The 18,503-nt window shown below is 44.5% G+C and overlaps 1 protein-coding gene across 18 annotated transcripts in view; it reads left to right on the top strand.

The window, feature by feature from the left end:
• AMBRA1 (autophagy and beclin 1 regulator 1) overlaps positions 1–18,503 on the top strand; it is a 179,886-nt gene that overhangs the window by 141,055 nt on the left and 20,328 nt on the right. For all 18 annotated transcript variants that reach the window (XM_082747516.1, XM_082747524.1, XM_082747519.1 and 15 more), the window contains 2 exons: positions 8,633–8,821; positions 9,683–9,837. In XM_082747516.1, the coding sequence (XP_082603642.1) occupies positions 8,633–8,821; positions 9,683–9,837 (344 nt within the window). The remainder of the gene's footprint in view (positions 1–8,632; positions 8,822–9,682; positions 9,838–18,503) is intronic.

Here is an 18,503-nt window from a genome sequence, read left to right as displayed (position 1 = left end):
CTTGTCCCAAACAAGCAGAGTATGATCTAGCCTTATCCAGTATGGCCGCTCATTTGTCCCAATCAGTTTACAGAGTAATTCACTTGTTCCCAGTGATTTAGGATGTCCTCTTTTTTAAAAAATTAATTTATTTATTTGACACACAGAGATCACAAGGAGGCAGAGAGAGGCAGGCAGAGAGCTGGGGGAAGCAGGTTCCCCGCCAAGCAGAGAGCCCAACATGGGACTTGATCCCAGGACCCCAGGACCACGATCCAAGCCAAAGGCAGAGGCCTCAACCCACTGAGCCACCCAGGCGCCCCATGGGTTGTCCCTTTGATCCTATTTTTACTTTCCTGTGTATATTTAGATGTATTTCTAGATTATCCATTCTGTCCTAGTGATCTGTTTAATTATTCATGTGAGAGTACCACAGGGGTTTAAGTTTTCAGGCATTGTGTTTTAGAATCTGGTAGGAAACTATCTCTTATTATTATTTTTTTTAATCCAGATTGTCCTGTTTGCTCAAGCAGTTTTATTTTCCTGTATGGACTTTTTTTTTTTTTTTTAATATTTTATTTATTTATTTGTCAGAGAGAGGGGGAGAGAGAGCGAGCACAGGCAGACAGAATGGCAGGCAGAGGCAGAGGGAGAAGCAGGCTCCCTGCTGAGCAAGGAGCCCGATGTGGGACTCTATCCCAGGACGCCGGGATCATGACCTGAGTCGAAGGCAGCCGCTCAACCAACTGAGCCACCCAGGCGTCCCTCCTGTATGGACTTTAAAACTACTTTACTTCTTCCCTTCACCACCCCCTCCAAAAAAAAATTCCCTTTAATGTAGTTATTGTAGTCACATTAAATTTATAAGTTAACTTAAGGAGATTCAGTATCTTTATGGTTAGATTTAAGAACATGGTATGGTTTTCCATTTCCACAAGTTTCTCTTGTGTTCTTAGTAATGTTTTAAAGTTTTCTTAAGGGATGCCTGGGTGGCTCATTTAGTTGGTTAAGTGTCTGCCTGTGGCTTAGGTCGTGATCTCTGGGTCCTGGGATCCAACCTCGCAAGGGGCTTCTTGCTCAGCAGGGAGCCGGCTTCTCCCTCTGCCTGCCACTCCCCCTGCTTGAGCTCTCACTCACCTCTCTGATAAATAAATAAATAAAATCTTTTAAAGGGGGAGTGGTGCCTGGGTGGTTCAGTGGGTTAAAGCCTCTGCCTTCGGCTCTGGTCATGATCCCAAGGTCCTGGGATCGAGCCCTGCATTGGGCTCTCTGCTCAGTGGGGAGCCTGCTTCCCCCCTCTCTCTGTCTGCCTACTTTTCTGCCTACTTGTGATCTCTCTGTCTGTCAACTAAATAAATAAAATCTTTAAATAAAAAGTTTTCTTCATATAGATCCTTTATAGTTCTTTTTTTCAAAGATTTATTAATTTATTTGAGAGAGAGTTGTGTGCATGCATGCAAGCAGGAGGAAGGGCAGAAGGAGAGGGAGAGGATCCCAAGCAGATTCCTTGCTGACCGTGGAGCCTGACTCGTTGCTTGATCCCACCACCCCGAGATCATGACCTGAACTGAAATCAGGATGTGGATGCTTAACCTACTGAACCACCCAGTGCTTCTTGATCCTATACAGTTCTTAAGTTTACTGTTACAAGCTTGCTTTTAAAATCCTACTGCTATCTTACTGAATTGTTTACTAATTGTAGTTGTTACTCAGGTAAATCTCCTGCATGTACTAGGTTTGTTATCCATAAATAATGGTAATTTTACCTTTTTCATTCAAAGTTTTACATTTGTGTATTTGTTTTTCTTGTATGTTTGCTTTGGCTACCATCAAAACAATGTTAAATAATAGCAGTCATCCTCATATTGCTCTGGATTTTAGTAGGAAACTTCTTTTCCCAATACTTTTTTTTTTTTTTAATTTTATTTATTTAAGTAATCTCTGTACCCAGTGTGGAGCTTGAACTCATAACCCTGAGATCAGGAGTCACATGCTTCTCTGACTAAGCTAGCCAGATGCCCCTGGCTTTTCCCCAGTAAGCATATTGCCGGCTTTTAGATTGAACTAGAACTAGTTTATCATTTTAAGGAAGTCATCTCTTCCTATTTTATAAAGAGTTTTTATCAAGAATGGATATTCAATTTAGTCATAACTTTTCAGTATCTATGATCGTATTTTTCCCCCTCTCCTTTGACCTAATAGTATAATCATTATGTTAATAGATGCTGTAATATTGAACCCATCTTTATATTTCTTGAATAACCCCACCTGGTTCTTGGAGTAGTCTTTAATGTAAATTGCCTTCCCTGTAGCTTAGTAAATAGACTTTTTTCACTGATACTTGTCAGTGAGTTGGCTCTATCCAGACTTTTCTTTTTTATGAAATCTATGGATTTGGGTATCAATGTTACTATGCTTGTGTTATAAATATAATTTGGAAGGTTTTCTTTTTTTCTTTGGAACAGTTTAAATAGAATTGGAATTACTTACACTTTTTATACTTTAAAGGTCTGGGCCTGATGCATGCATGCTTACTTTTACATGCGTAGGGGGAAATACTTCTTTGATAACTCTCTCTGTCAACTGTCCTATGATGGTTAAACATGTAATTTTTTTTCCCAGATTTTATTTATTTATTTGACAGACAGAGATCACAAGTAGGCGGAGAGGCAGGCAGAGAGAGAGAGGAGGAAGCAGGCTCCCCTCTGAGCAGAGGGCCTGATGTGGGGCTTGATCTCAGGACTCTGGGATCATGACCTGAGGTGAAGGCAGAGGCTTTAATCCACTGAGCCAACCAGGTGCCCCAACACATGAGCTCTTAAGCTTATACTATCTGGGTTCACATCCCTGGTCAACCACCTTCTAGCAGTATGACCTTGGTTAGTTACTTAATCTCTTTACACTTTGTTTTCCTTTTCTTTTAAGATTTTATTTATTTTATTTATTTGTCAGAGAGAGAGAGAATGAGAGCGAGCACAGGCAGACAGAGTGGCAGGCAGGGTCAGAGGGAGAAGCAGGCAAGGAACCCGATGTGAGACTCGATCCCAGGACGCTGGGATCATGACCTGAGCCAAAGGCAGCTGCTTAACCAACTGAGCCACCCAGGCGTCCCTTGTTTTCCTTTTCTATAAAATGAGAATTGTAATAGTGCAAACCTCTCATAAATTGTTATGAGAATTTAGTAAATAATACTGGGCATTCTGAACAGGGTCTGACATAAAGTAAATGATTGGTGAGTGCTAGCTATTTTCATCATGTCTCTTTCTAGAAAATTGCATGATCCTTTGAGAGTATGGCCATAGCACTATAAATTCCCCCCAGTCCTTGTCTTTACTACTCTGAGGTATGTAGTCTTCCTCTCTGGAGAGTGATGTTCATGAGAACAAGGTGTCGTTCTCACCCTGTTGCCTTATTTGTAATGGGCTTCCCGTCCTTCTCTGTCATTTCTACCCAGTCGCAGATCATTTGCCTTGGTAGAAAAGCAAAATATTCAGAATACAAGCATTGAATATGCTGCTAGCATAGCTTTGATGGTCTTTCTGGTTGTCCTTAACATGTTTTGTATAGGCCTTAACTTGTTCCAGCTACAGCTTCCTATAATCCTCCTTCTGTGTTTCTTCTTACATCTTTTGATCCTGACTCTTGTAAAACCGGAGTTGATCAGAGAGCATCATGTGCAACCAGATGGACTAGTTTGGATCATGCATGGTTCAAATTCCATATATGCCCAGTTTAGGGTACATATGTCCAATGATAGTCGATGTTCCTTTCCATGGTATTACCCTCTAGAATGCCAGTCACTTTTATCTGTGTTTCCTGTCATTAGCTCTTAACTTGTTGGCTGGTTGGTCTGAATAAAGTCTAGTTATAGTTGGCAGCATCACTCTTGACAGATGCAGCTGTGAGAAAAGTAAGTAGAGGATCTCTTCTGCTGTAGGATTCATTTCTGAACACCGTGCATCTCTCAGTGAAGGGTAGCCTTTGGCTTTGGCACAGCTCATGCCTGAGAGCCACTGGTCTTGAGTTTTATTCATGTGTCCAACAGCCATTATGTTGCTGGTCATCTGACTTACCTGAATGGTATTTAACTTTTCTCTGGAGTTAGGTTAAAGATTTTTGCCACATGTTTCTCTTAGTTGGGATGCAGCATTAATGAATTACTCTCTGTATAGTTTAGAAGTTTATGAAAAGACCTCATAGAGTAGATAATCTCAAGACCACTTCATGAAAAAGTAGTTCATTGAGTTCACTCTGGTTTTTAAGAGTGAACTCTTGTTGGTAAAGAGCTTTGGTCAATTGGGTGCCCTTGCCAGCACCAGCCTTCAGAAATCGGCAGCTGAGTGGTGGAAGACAGATACCATACCACATCCGTCCTTTGGGAAGGGCTGCTTGTGTCATCTGGAGTGCTGTGTAGGAGGTCTTATTCTGCACCTTGAGGGCCTCAGAGGTAGCCGAAAGGAAGTTTTCCTGCTGATTCAAATCCCTTCGTGTTTTCCAAATCGGTATCTAATGCATTTGCAAAAGTGCTGTAGCTGCTGATCATTTGCTCGGCCTCATCTGGCCGGCTGACAACAGGCTACAGATCAGCCTTCGTGCAAGGTGTTTGTTTATAATTCATGGAGCTGATAGGAAGGCAGAGCCATCTGCTCCTCCAGGCATCACTATTTCTGACCCCTCCCATTCCCTGCTAGGGCATTTTTCACTTGGAAATCATTTATAATTAGGAGGAGATTACATTGCAGAGTCTGGAACATGGCTTCCTGCTGTCTTCTACATCACTTTTTCTCCCCCTGGAGCTGCCCCCTGAAGCTCTTAAGCAGCTTTGATTTGAAAAATCCTTTCTTTCCTAACCTTTTTTTCCATTCTGAGCTGCCCCATCACCCTTCGCCACATGTATTTTTGCCTTTAAGTGCAGGGCAGGTTGCTACATCTACAGCTCAGGGATTGAGGACTGTTTGATAAGGCAGCACTTGTCAAGTGTGGTGGTCCCAGACCAGCAGCACGAGAGACACCTGGGAACTCGTTAGAAATGCAAGTTCTCAGACCTCACCCCAACATTCTGGTTTGTTTGTTTTTTATTTCTTTTTTAAATTTCTTTTCATTGTTCCAGAATCCATTGTTTTTTTGTTTTTTTTTTAAGATTTTATTTATTTATTTGACAGAGAGAGATCACAAGTAGGCAGAGAGGCAGGCAGAGAGAGAGAGGAGGAAGCAGGCTCCCTGCTGAGCAGAGAGCCTGATGCGGGACTCGATCCCAGGACCCTGAGATCATGACCTGAGCCGAAGGCAGCAGCTTAACCCACTGAGCCACCCAGGCGCCCCCAGAATCCATTGTTTATGCACCACAGCCAGTGCTCCATGCAATTGCCCTCCACAATACCCACCACCAGGCTCACCCAACCTCCCACCCAACATTTTGTAGTTTAGTAAGCCCTCCAGGTGATTCTGATACATGCTAATACTTGAAAAGCAGTGTGGTAAGGCCAGGCAGGGGGCAGAACAAAGATTTCTAGTAGTGTGTGGGCTGCCAGTGTCTTGGGCTTTATTTCACTTCACCTTTTTCTCTACCCGCTTAACATTGAGTCCAAAAGACTCAGTTGTTGAGTCCAAAAAGAGTGAGTTGTCCTTGTCATCAGTGCATTACTTTCCTAGTAACAGGTAACAGGTCTAAGAAATCTTGTCCTGTGTAAATTAACTCATCAAAATTCAGCCTTATGAGGAGAAGTGGCACAGTGGATTGGAGCAGTGACCACTCACCATTGTTACTGAACATTTCAATTTCCACGTGGGAAATTAACAGACAACGAGCAGCAAATGTAAGCTGCTAATTGGAACTTTGACATAAAAATGAAATTGTAAACACACCACCCAGTGCTCCAGAAAGGAAGCTACCAGATCACTATGTGCCTGCCACATCCCCTTCATTAGGGCAGGAGTGAAACCCTAGATCACTAGCTGCGCGGTTTCTGCAATTAAACCTGCTGCCGGAGAAGCTCTGCCTGAATTTTCAGCATTCTCTCTGCATTTACCATCTGCATGTCTGTCTGTCTGCTCACTGCAGTGACCGGGAGCGCTTTTGAAACTGGGTGGGGTTGGTGGGAAGGGGATGAACTTTGGGAGGTGACCACTAATTTGGAATCATCATAATGTAGTAAACATAAACACAGTGGCTTGGATTAGAGGCTGACAAAATGCTTTTTTATCTATATGCCCTGTGTTTCAGGGGCTTAGAGCCAAGCTTTCCAGAAAAAGGAAAACCTTACTTGTACTCTCTTTCCCACCCTGGCCCCACTTAGGAATTAATCTGACAGTAAGCAGTTAAATGCCTTTTTTATATTGGTGGTGAGTTTTGAGGGTTACCATAGGCTTCTGTACGTTTGACAGAGTTGCGTGTTAATGCACGTGAGTAAGAGCTATATAACAGGGAGACAGAAAAGCATACTTTCATAAAATACCCACCATGCATTTTCTGAGACATTAAATGTGGAATAAATGGTAATTATGCAAAACTGTCTTAAAGTTTGGTGGTTATAGTCTCAATTGTCAGTTTCTTTTTATCTTTCTGAAGGTTGTGCCAGCCTCAAGGTGAGAAAATCAAGATGGACTCATTCCTGATGCTTCCCTATTCCTTCCCCCACCCCTTTTTTATATATATCCCCAACTGGAATTATGTGTCAATCCAGGAAAGGAAGAAGAGACTGTCATCTTTTTGGCACAGGCTTGGGACCCGGAGTAAGGAGCAGACGGTCTCAGTGCTAACTAGATAAATCTAGCCACACAGGGTAGAGCAGATGGTGGGTTGGAAGTTGAGCAGTACAGAGCCCTAATGGTGATAGCAGTGAATATTTGGATGTCATTATTTTATTAGTTAGCAAACAGAGACATCCTTGTGGTCCCTTCTCGGGTTTTGTGTGTAATGGTGCTGTAGGTGTCAGCCCCCAAGAGTTGGCACAATAGCCTAATCAATGTGTTCTGATGTCTTTTTTGATCTATTTTGTCATCTCTGTGGCTTCATTAGCAACACAGGGAAAGGAGGATGAATATAGAGTGTTAGAAATCTCTCTGAGTCCCTGAGGCCTAAGCCTCAAGGCCTCTGAAAAGCAATTCTTTGTTTTGTTTTCCTTCAAGTAATTTCCTGGGGAAACTTGCCCTTGATCTTCCAGGGCAAGCCTTTGGGCTTCCTGGAATAGATCACCTGGAATCTGGTAAGAGCGGCTGAGCTTGGCTTCTCCTTTCTTTTCTTTCCTCCTTTCCTCCCTCCCTCTCACGTCCCTCCCTGCTCCTTCCTTTTTTTTTTTTAACCATAATGTGTTTGACAGTGGATATCCAGGTAATCTCCAAATAAGAGAAGGACAAAAAAGTTTCTTTGCATGTGCATTTGAAGTAGATCTAAGTGAGACAAAGCCCAGAGGAGCTTGGTCCCTTTGGATGTGTTATGCTGTTCTGCTTGTGCCAATGGTTTGGGCGCTCTGTTCCCAGGCTCATATCAAGGGTAAGCCACATCCTCCTGGCAGGGAATTACACAGTGGGTTTTGGAGATTCGAATGAAAACCAAAACAAAGCATGCAGGCACAGAGCCAGTGCTGGCCAACATCTCATTAGTTCTGTCCTGTGGAGCAGGATCTTCCCATCCCCACCAACACATTCTTCCACCACCCTCTCCCCCACCCCGATCCTGCTCCGTTGAGCCAAGAGCCTGCTGCCTGGCAGATCCTGGGCTTAATTCTTTTTTTTTTTTTTTTTTTTAAAGATTTTAATTTATTTGACAGTGAGAGAGGGAACACAAGCAGGGAGAGTGGGAGAGCAGAAGCAGGCTTCCCGCCGAGCAGTGAGCCCGATGTGGGGCTCAATCCCAGGACCCTGGGGTCATGACCTGAGCCGAAGGCAGACCCTTAACAACTGAGCCACCCAGGCACCCCAGGATCCTGGGCTTAATTCTTGGTAGCTGCCAAGTACAGACTGGGGCTGCCCCTGAGTGCTTGCATATGGTACGGGTAAGGCCTAGAGCATAGTGAGAAATGAAGAGTTCCAGCCATCCAGCCGCTGCTGGGCTGTGTTTCTGTCTGGCCTCTCTTGTGGCATTAGGGATTCGTATTGGCAAGGGGCTGTCCAGAAGACTGAAGTCTCTAACTGTTCCATTTCTCTGAAATGAGAAAATCAGACACAAACTCATGAAATGACTTCCTTCTCCAAGGTTGCATAGCAGCTGTGTGGCAGGACTCTCGCTCCAAGGAAGCTTTACCTGAATCACGTTTCTCTTGGAATCAGTGGTTTTGCGTTTTCAATCATCTTAACTTTTGGTCTTTTGGACAATAGCAGCTGTTGAGTGGCTCTCCAGGAACAATTTTTAATAACTTTTTCCTTATCTAATCTCTCTCAAATGAGGTTTCCTGAGTGTGACCTGAGACTCAGCAGGTGGTTGTGATTGTGTTGAGTATCTGTTGTTTCCTATTAAGGTGGTAAAAGACATGTCTCTTTCCTGTCTCTTGTGTTCCTTGTTCTATGATGTTTTAGTTTGATTGACAAGGCGGCCTTTAGCATTTTTAGAGAGGGTTCAGGCCCTTAGAGAAGCCCCAGAATTTCTTGGCCCAGAATTTTTCACACCATCAACTCCAAACTTTCTTACCCTCTTTTCTTTCTTTGTCTGATGCAGCTTCCGTGAATGTGCTGGTGCAGAACTGCAAGATCTACAATGATGCCAGCTGTGACATTTCTGCAGATGGCCAGCTCCTGGCGGCTTTCATCCCTAGCAGCCAAAGGGGCTTTCCTGATGAAGGCATCCTGGCAGTGTACTCCTTGGCCCCCCATAACCTGGGTGAAATGCTCTACACCAAGCGATTTGGTAAGGGATAGGAAGCCCAACTTAGTGACAGAGGGACGCTGGTGCCTTGGCATGGGCATTCCTAGGTGAGGCACAGCTTAGGTAGGAGTAATGGTCATATCCTACCCCTGCTTTCCTGGGGCACAGGCCAGAGGAAGATTGCTTTGCAGGAGTCCTGGCTGGTAGTATTACAGATGACTCTCAGAGTAAGAGTCCTTCCTGCCATGATAGTGTCACCAGCGCGCTCCTGTTGGGCCAGCCACGGATAAAGGAGGAGCCTTGGTCACGGCTTGGGGAAGCAGGCACGCTCATACACTGCGAGGCAGTTTGGTATTGTGTATTGAAAGTCCCTAAAATTTATGATCTCTTTGATCCAGCAATCCCACTTCTAAGGAAATAATCAGAAAAACAATACCAAGATTTATATACAGGGATGTTCACAGCAGTGTTACATATCACAGAGAAAAATGTCAAAGAGTGAAGAATGGCCTAAATAAATGGTGGTGCACTGACAGGGCAGAATACCGTTTGGCCTTTAAAATGCTTTTATAGAAGAATATTTAATGGTGGAAAAATGGTCATTGTGTATGAAGTGGAAATAGTAGATTTCAAAGTGGTATTTATAGTATGGTGCCAGCTTTTTAAGATATGGTGCTATGATGGCAATGGTTAGCATTTGTCAAGTATCTTCTGTATGTCATACATTATACTCAATACTTGACATGCCTTGTCATTGTCTTCTGCACTCCTATGAGAGAGCCCCTGGGTAACCAAAGATGCAAATTGGAAGTAAAGAAAAGAAAGAAAAAGAGTGAGAGGAACATTTTTTCCTTGTGATGGCAAGAACTCTGGGAAATGTCTCTCTGTTCTGTTGGCTCTCAGGTCCCAATGCCATTTCGGTGAGCCTGTCCCCAATGGGCCGATACGTAATGGTGGGCTTGGCCTCGAGGAGGATCCTGCTGCATCCCTCCACAGAGCACATGGTGGCCCAGGTCTTCAGGCTGCAACAAGCCCATGGCGGCGAGACCTCCATGAGGGTGAGTGCCGTGGCTCAGGCCTCCACTGTAGGGCAGCTCTCCAGACTCGTAGTAAAGGGTAGTAAAGGACAGTGGTGTGACTTTCCAGTCAGGGCTAGAGGTAGCATGTTTGTAAGGAGTATGAAAGAGTGCAGTCCAGCCCATCTGTGACCAGCAGGCTTCACTTTTAGAAGCTTTAGGCTGTTAAAAGGCAGGAGCTTCCTCACACCCTAGATCTGAGCTGAGCTCCCCAGAGACCTGAGAGTATCTTTGGTTGTAGCCCAAACTGAATACTTCCTTACCGCAGTGTGAGACCTTTAGTCTGGAGATACATGAAGGACCCAAAGAAATACTTACGCTTATCAAAAAAAAAAAAAAAAATTTTTTTTTTTCAGGAAGCAAGCTATAAAAAGTGATATATGTATACCATGAAATGTTCTTTTTCTGTGAGTTATAATTGTGTTGGAAGATGAGGCCTTTGGGTAGCTGCTAAGCTCTTAACCATTTCATCCATTTCATTAGCAGAGGAAAGTCCTATTGGGACGCTCTCTTGTCTCAGCTGGAGACACTTTTGTATTGCCATAATAGCCTTCTGGGTATGGTGGGGTTGGTGGCCTTCTGGACTCAACCATACTGGTTTCTGAGTTCCCATGGGAGCTCATTTGCTTTTGCCAAGGGGAATTGAGCATTTGAATGGTTCTCTAATTAGATGGTCTTTAAGCTCTGTCTCAAGCTAAGAACCTGTGAATTCCCTTAGCACATTGTGTTGTACCATTTATAGTTTTATGCACTTGTTTATGTGTTGTTTTGTGTTTTCTTTAGCTGAGTGGTGTGTATGTTTAATCTGCCCAATTAGGTGCAGTGTAAGCTCCTTAGGGGTGTATCCCTCAGGGCCCTTCATTTAGTGCGATGCATATAGATGCTTGATGCCTGCAATGGAAGCATTCTTTTAACGAAAAAGAAATAGGATCTGTTACATAAAAAGTGACAGAAAGTGGGCAGCCTAGTATGGTGGTCGCCAGCCTTTTCCTCCCATCTCCTACAGGGACCCTTTCCCTGACTCTGCTGAGTCATTTTCCAAGCACCCTGAATTTCAGAAGGCCTTTCTCACCAGTGCCTGGCCTGCCCTCCTCTCTGTCTCAAACCTGACTTCAGTAGCTCTTTTCCTTCTGCGGGACCTTTCTAGATCACTCCCTCCTTGTGCCACGACCCTGCCAGGTTCCCTGAGCTCATGTTAACACACATCATACCAGACTGCACGGATTTGTTTCCGTATCCTTGTCCTCTCTTGGACTGTGAGCTCCTCGAGAGTGAAGACCATGTCTGTGCCATGTTTATGAAGTCCAAGTACCTAGGAAGTAAGCTGGCGTTTAGGAAAAGCTGAGCGAATGGAAGAGAATCTCAAGAAAATGTCCTCCTTAGCATTTCTAGGTGGTAACAAGCAGAACCAGTGGTAGGTGACAGCATGTTCCACCAAGCCCCTGAAAGGGTAGAAACACGCAGTCTGTGCTCTTGACATCATACTGACAGGAGAGTCCCACTTCTTGAATCCCAGATGACTTTGGAAGGATCTGATGTTAGGTGCTTGGGAGAGGACGTCATGGGGAGTTCACGGGCCTGTTTTCTTACCTAGATATTTGAGGATGGGCATTGAGGTTTAGTTTACATATTCTTATTTTGCTTCTCTTCCGGAGATTTGGATGGTGAAGGTACCTGGTGTCTGCCTTTCACTACCTAGAATCCTGGTCCTAACAGCTGTTCTTCTAAACCCTTCCTGCCTCATTGTGGAATAATTGTTTATAATCATTAAGAGACAGGATCTGATCTCGGCAACACTAATGGACATCTTGAGCCTCTTCCGGAAGCCAGGGCTCCTGCCCAACTCCTGGGTGCAGCCTGCCAGTCCTCCATCCTAGCAAGGTTCCTCCTTCCCATAAGTAGCTAGAAACATCTGGCCGAGGACAAACAGCTGCAGGGCGCAAGCCAAGATTTTGGTACATATGGGGCTGGCAGCTCAGGCGTGCCGTTGGAGGAGTCTGCTGAGGAGATGTGGTAATCCATTGCTGTCCTGCTAAGGGGCTCAGGGCCGCTAGCCAGCTGCTGCATGCCTCGTGACAAGAGCTGTTTCTCAGGCCTCCTAGAGAGGCATTTTTGATTCTCAGTAGGCACCATCTGCCACTTAGGGAGCTGAAGTAACTAGAAAGCTCCCATTTGGGAAGTGTTCCTCTCACCCAGGAGACAGGATCCAGGCTTCTGAGCAAGGTTTTGCTTACCCTATGTCCACCGAGTCTGACTTTAAACCCTGCGCTACAGAAAGGTTTCTGGTTTTCCAGGTCTTGGTTGCCCCTTACATCCAGAGGCACCAAAGCATTCAGCAAATGTCCCTGAATTCAGTCACTGGTGGAAGGGAAAAGATACCAGCTTTTTTTGGATAGCTGTGCTGTACCACCGTTTAAGGCAAGAAGTGCCTTTTTGTCTGAGAGCAGGGAGCGAGGGTTTAATGGGACAGTAGAGCATCTCCCTCTTTGCACCGGTAAGTATAGGTGGGTGTCTCCATTTGTCGCGTCAAGCTCTGTCTTCCAAAGGAATGCTTTAGTTGGTGATGGGCCTGTCCTCAAGCTTCTCTGCCCAGAACTCCCCTTCATTTTAGTCTTACGTCTTGGAATTCACTACGGTAATATTCAGAGAGGTGAGCTTGTTGGGTCAACAGTCAGTCCCAGGAGAATGTCCTCCAGAGCATTGACTTACCTGATTTTAATTCCCACTAAGTGACTCTCTCCCCGAGAGATGATCTCTTACCCAGTCCCATACGAAGACTCTTCTGTGGGAGATGAGTCCCACATCTCCACTGCTGGTTCGCCTCCGTGCATTTGTTCGAAGCGGTTCTTCAGACCTCTAGATGAGTGCTTCTCAAACTGTGCTCTTGGGACAACCTGCGTTAGAATACATGGGGTCCTTGTCAGAAACAGCACTTGAGGCCTGAAGAGCCACCTAAGAATGGGGCGGGAGGGGCACAGGTGTTTGTATTTGTAAAACGGGCTTTACAGGTGATTCTGATACGCACTGGAGTTTGAGAACTGCTGTTCTTAATGACTGCTTTCTCCATTTGAGGTCTCTGCCCTTAGCCTTCTCAGCAAGGAAGAGGCGCAGTCTCAGGTTTGCTTGGGGTTTTATGCGTGGTGCTCTGATCCTTGGCTAATCTTGCTGCGGGCACGGTGGCCTTTGGGCTCCATTTCCCACCAGACTCTCACTTGGTTTGTTGGCTGGCCGTGCTTCACCTCCCATTCTCCTCAGCTGTTGCTGGCCTCTGGGGCTCTCCCTTCTGTAACCATATGCTGGATTCTGTTCTTCCTCAGTGAACCATTTTAACTTTATCCTTGTTTCTAGGATCCAGCGTCCTTTTGATACTTCCCTTCTCTGCTTCTGAGGCTAGGCACTGTCTTCCTGATTTTAGAATGATTGGCAAGTTTGGAAAAATAAGACTGAGAAAGTATTTTCTCTCTCCCTCCCCTCTGTCCCTTTCAGCCTCTTCCAGGCTGGGGATGCCACTCTGCCTTGGGGTCTTATTTTCTGTCTGACTCCCTTGCTCTGAAGCCAGGGAGGGCTTTTGGTTCATTTCTGTTTTTTGTTTTTTGTTTTTTTTTTCCTGTTTGGTTTTTTAAGTTAGACATTTGGAGATTGCTGAGCTGAAGTTTTGCTGAATTCTCAAAACACTAAGCTGCCTGTATGCCCTCTCTGCTTTCGTTTTCTAATTGGAAGAAAGCATAATATTGTAACAGAAAACTGCAATTAATTTTCCAAAATAGTGGCAACTTGCACATTATAATAACTTTGGTTGTAACCAAGTGGAAGGATAATAACAAAAATATAAAATTACTAATGACACCAGAAATAGTTCTGTAGCAGACTGTTCTTCCACTTTTGTGTAAGTAAATTTTACCTAGAGCAAAAGTCAGCAGCTGGGGGAGTGGTTCTGGGGCATTTTGAGCTGGAAAGAAAGAATAAGGATTAGTGCTTTCAACACAGGAATTAAAGTGCTGTCTACTCTATTTCCCAGATGCGTAGACCATCCCCGCCCCCAACAGGTAGGGGATGTGGGCACATACGTGGTTAAGTAAGAACTGAGGCGGACCCTCACCTCATAGTCCCTGCAGGCCTGGAGGCAGTGGTTGCTTGACTCTCACTAGTGCTGGTTTGCTTTTCTCTCTAGTTATTTTATTGGCAGAAGTGATGGATGCGGACACCGTCATTTGACTTGGATGGGAGAAGCCCTAGGACAGAAAGCAATTTAGCTCTCGTTTCTCTGTGCAACAGCATAGCGCTCTTTAAGGCAAAGCCTCAAATAGTTAAGGGTCAATTTTATTGAAAGCTTTTTCTTTGTGGCTGTGTGGTAAAACTGTCTTCAAGTGTGGAGCCCCTGTTACCTAGACAGATTACTGGTTTGGAGCGGGTGTTGGAGAGAGCCAGCCGCTCGTTCCCTCCCTCCCTTCTCTCTCTGCTCGCTCTCTCCCTTTCTCTTCACTGCCCTCTTCCCCTACTTCTTCACCTTGAGAGTCCTACTCTTCAGTGGCGGCCTGCCCCCGTTGTACACCTTCTTCTGGAACCCTGGCTCTAGAGACACGCATCCCCCTCATTCTCAAGTGATCCTGGGCAGCAGGGAAGGAAAGGAGATTTTATACCATTTTCTCTACAGACCGGCTGTGGTTCTCAGTGTATACTCCCCTGGGACCACATCAGCATCATCAGAGATGATTTGGATCCTCATCCTCATGTGAGACCTGCTGAATCAGAGGATCCTGGAGCGGGTCCCGGCCGTCCTTGTTTTACCAGGCCCTCCTGATGGCTGCACACTCAGTCAAGATGGAGAGCCAGTCATTGACTGCACAGGGATTCTAGTGAGATCTCCCCTGTCAGTGTAACCTTTGTCCTTTTCCTTTTTGCTCTCACCCTGTCTCTGGAACCTCATCTGATTTACTTCTATGGCTCCTATTTATTAACCAGATCTTTCAGGCACTTCCAGGAAATTGAGAAATTGAGGATACCTCCAGCCCAAAGCATTCTGGATCATGCTGGCATCCTAGTAATAGTACTTTTAAGAACTAATGCCCTGAGGCCTTTTTCCGTTTCTGATTAAAATTCTTAACCTGTCCACGGTTGACTTGAGCTCTTAACTGCGAGCCCCTGCCTGCTTGCCTGCATGCTATAGAATGTAGAGATGCCTCGGCTTAAAAAGTTAGAAGCAGTATGTTTATCTTTCGCTCTAGGCCCTTCCCTGTCTGAAGGAGTACTTCTGGAGTTCCCCTTTCTAACATTCCACCTGCTGTTATCTTTTGATGGAATACATCACTGAGATGCCCATTAATGGATAACTTAGAGTCATCCTAATTATAAAGAAACATCGGTTGTATTTCTGTCTTTTTATAACCATTTTCTGTCATGTATACAGCCATCTTCACAGAGCCCAGTGATGACTGATTATTATTATAAGTTCATTAAAATGAACCACAGAAAAGACTTGGAATCCAGAATGTTCGTATTAGTCACCACTAAATTGTAGCTTAGATCCTGGGGCAGGATGGGTGTCCAGCGCTGTCAGCACTGACCAGCACTTATGTAACTAACATGTACAGGCTCTTTGGGCCTGTCCTAGCTCCACTCTGCAGTATATAATCTTCACTGTAGCCTCCTTGCCCTGAACTTAGCCTGTGACATAATCCGCTCATCTATACTTCCCTAGATTCTGAAAGTTTGATTTTCAAAAGTGACCTAGAACTCTAGTTCAATCTGGAGTATTCTCCAGATATCTAAGAGAATGAGATTTTCTTAATCTTGTCTGGCCTTTTGAGTGGCAAAAACCAAAAATAAAGATATTTTATTTTTGTATCCTGGAAGGGTACTATTTCTTCAAGGGGAGATTGGGATAAAAGAGAGACAGCTTTGTTGTCAGAAATGATTTACTCCTTCCCAAGATTTTGTCCTCATTAATTTTCTTAAAGCTGCCTGTCAGTTGATTAAAAGCTGCTTCCGCTGCAATTATCTTAAAGTTGACTTCTGAGATGTGGTACAAAGCATCTATCCTCAGAAAGTTCCTTTCTTCAGCACATTGTGGGAAAGAGGGGAGGGAGTAGGGGAGAATTCAGGGGTGTCTCGGATGCAGTTTGTCAGAGAAGGGATGGAGCAAGATAAAACATTAAAAATAACAGGAGAGCTACAATTAGTTTAGGTGAATTTTTCCATGACAGATCCTCTCAGGTAACTCTAATGATTTCTTTTCCTCATGGCCTCTTAGGAGAGTACAGTCTATTCTGTGCGTCATTCTTTACGTTCAACAAAATTTTATTGAGTTCCTACAATGGGCCGGGTATTTTGTGAGGTTGGGGAGCACCATGCATAAGATGGACCTGGACCCTGCTCTCTCTCTTGCCACACAAACGGCTTTTCTTTTTTTCTTTCTTTTTTTAAAGATTTTATTTAGACAGAGAGAAAGAGAATGCACAAGCAGGGGGAGAGGCAGAGGGAGAAGGAGAAGCAGACTTCCCATGAAGCAGGGAGCCCCGACAGGGGGCTTGATCCCAGGATCCTGAGATCATGACCTGAGTGGAAGGCAGACGCTTAACCAACTGAGCCACCCCGGGGCTCCCACAACTGGCTTCTCGACAAGTCTTTGCACTGCTGCCTTCCCAACCTTCACTGCACGGGGCACACAGGAGACACTCAGCATTTGTTCCAGGAATATGTGTCCCTTTGGGATCTTGTGTACTGTGTATTCCCCACACATGCATGAACACTCACGCCTGCTCACCAGCACCATCAGTGTGTTTAGCACATGTTGTGGTGATGGTGATTGAATGAAAGTATCAGGGAGATAATCCTTATGAAAATACGGAATGTCCTTCTCATTTCACCATGCGCCCATTATCGGTTTCTTAGGGTGCTAGTCCTACCACTAAGACACAGTGAGAGATTCATGGGAGGTAGTTTCAAAAGCAAAAGGCAAAGCATTTTGTTTTTTCAAAATTGGTAGAGGAGAACCAATTCTTGCATTTGTAGAAGGTGAAAGCATATTGATGTATTTTTAAGTATAAGTTACAAAGCATTTTAATGTTTAACCATCCTTAACACACCTCTTCCAAAAATAAGAATCAACTAAAGCATATTGAATGTGTTGGTATATATTGAAAACTCTCTTGTCCAAGGTAGATATCTAGAACAACTACTCATTTGGCCTTTTCCTTTGACATTTGTGAAGGCAAGTGTAGTTCAAGAACTTGTGCTATGTATGGACATGTGGGAACAGGAGGAAGTAATTATTTTAATGTAGGGGGGTTCTAGGAACATTAAGTGCCTCAGTATTTCATTTAGCACCAAAGTAGTTCCTTAAGCTGAAGGAACCTCTCTCCTTTGATCCTAATGGCCTGAGATGGCTTTTGGAAAGCATCAAGCCAATTAAAATAGAAAATTCTTGTCCTCTGTCTCTATGGGATCTCTTTGAGAGGAGTAGGTGAATAAGAGTTTACAGGTCTCAGTAAATCACAGGAGGTTGGCTAGAAATGACTTTAAGGCAGCAGATTATCCATGGCAGCCGAGGACAACATTTCCAAGAGTTAAGGAAAAAGGGGCATCTGGCTGGCTTGGTCAGTGGAGCACATGACTCGTGATCTCAGGGTCGTGAGTTCAAGCCCCATGTTGGGCCTAGAGCTTACTTTAAAAAAAAAAAGTTTCAAAAAGAGCTATTTCTCCTCTTTTCCATTGGGAGAGTTTGGGTTTGGACAAGGGGAGTTCAGGCAGATTTGTTCCCACTCCAACTGAGTAAAGGAGAAAGGTAGGTGAGCTGGTGTTCTGATTCTTAGTTTTAAATGGTCACTTTAAAGTCAGCGTCCTACAAGTTCTAAACTCCAAAGTAGAATATAAGGAAGGCTTAGAGACAGTAAAAGAGCTTAAAATGTCTGAAAAACAAATCAGATTTTCCGAGGGATGAAGAAACTTAAGTAATTTGTGAAACTAAGCAAATCAGCAGCTTGAAAGGAGGAAAAGATTGACTGACCAGAGTGCCTCCCGCCGCCTGCTCTGGGAAGCGTGCATTTCTCAGCCTCTGACAAGATGTGCAGCCGTCCATTTCCAATGGAAAGGTCAGCTGTCTCTTAGCATCTGCTTTCCATTGATTTCTCCCTCTTCCCAGAGAGTTAATTTTCCTGTAGTAACCCTCTCTAAAAGCTTAAGGCCTCCCTGATTTCCATCATTACCGAGAAGGCATTTTTCCTCTTTGCATTTCCTTTCTTCCTCACAGCCCTCTTGGCTTGCGCCTTCACTCATGGCCCTTCCAGCCTCAGTTTCCAGTTGTCCCCTTCCTACCTCCAGCTTCCGTGGTCTTAGTTAAAACAGGGAAGCTCGACCTCTTGCGGCTGCAGAGCCATTCCAGTTTTATAGATGACGAGATTCCCAAACCCGGACAAGATAGCCGCTACGTTTTTTTCTTTCAGCTTCTTATCTGAGCTGATCTGAACAGTGCAGTTTGCTGCTTGGACTAATGGTCTGAGCTTTAGTGATATGCAGCCGAAAAGAAAACACCTTGTTGAGGGCAGCAGTACATTTTTCCTCTAAATTTTAAAAGGGTGGAGAAGAAGGTTTCCCACTGAGCCCTCTGGTTGCCTCTCATTCTTTTCCTGTCCACCATTGAACAAGAAGCA

The sequence above is a fragment of the Mustela nivalis genome, assembly GCF_964662115.1.
Source record: "Mustela nivalis genome assembly, chromosome: 9".
Lineage (NCBI taxonomy): Eukaryota > Metazoa > Chordata > Mammalia > Carnivora > Mustelidae > Mustela > Mustela nivalis.
Note: the sequence above shows the minus strand (reverse complement) of the source record. Positions and strands in the feature narration are given on the sequence as shown.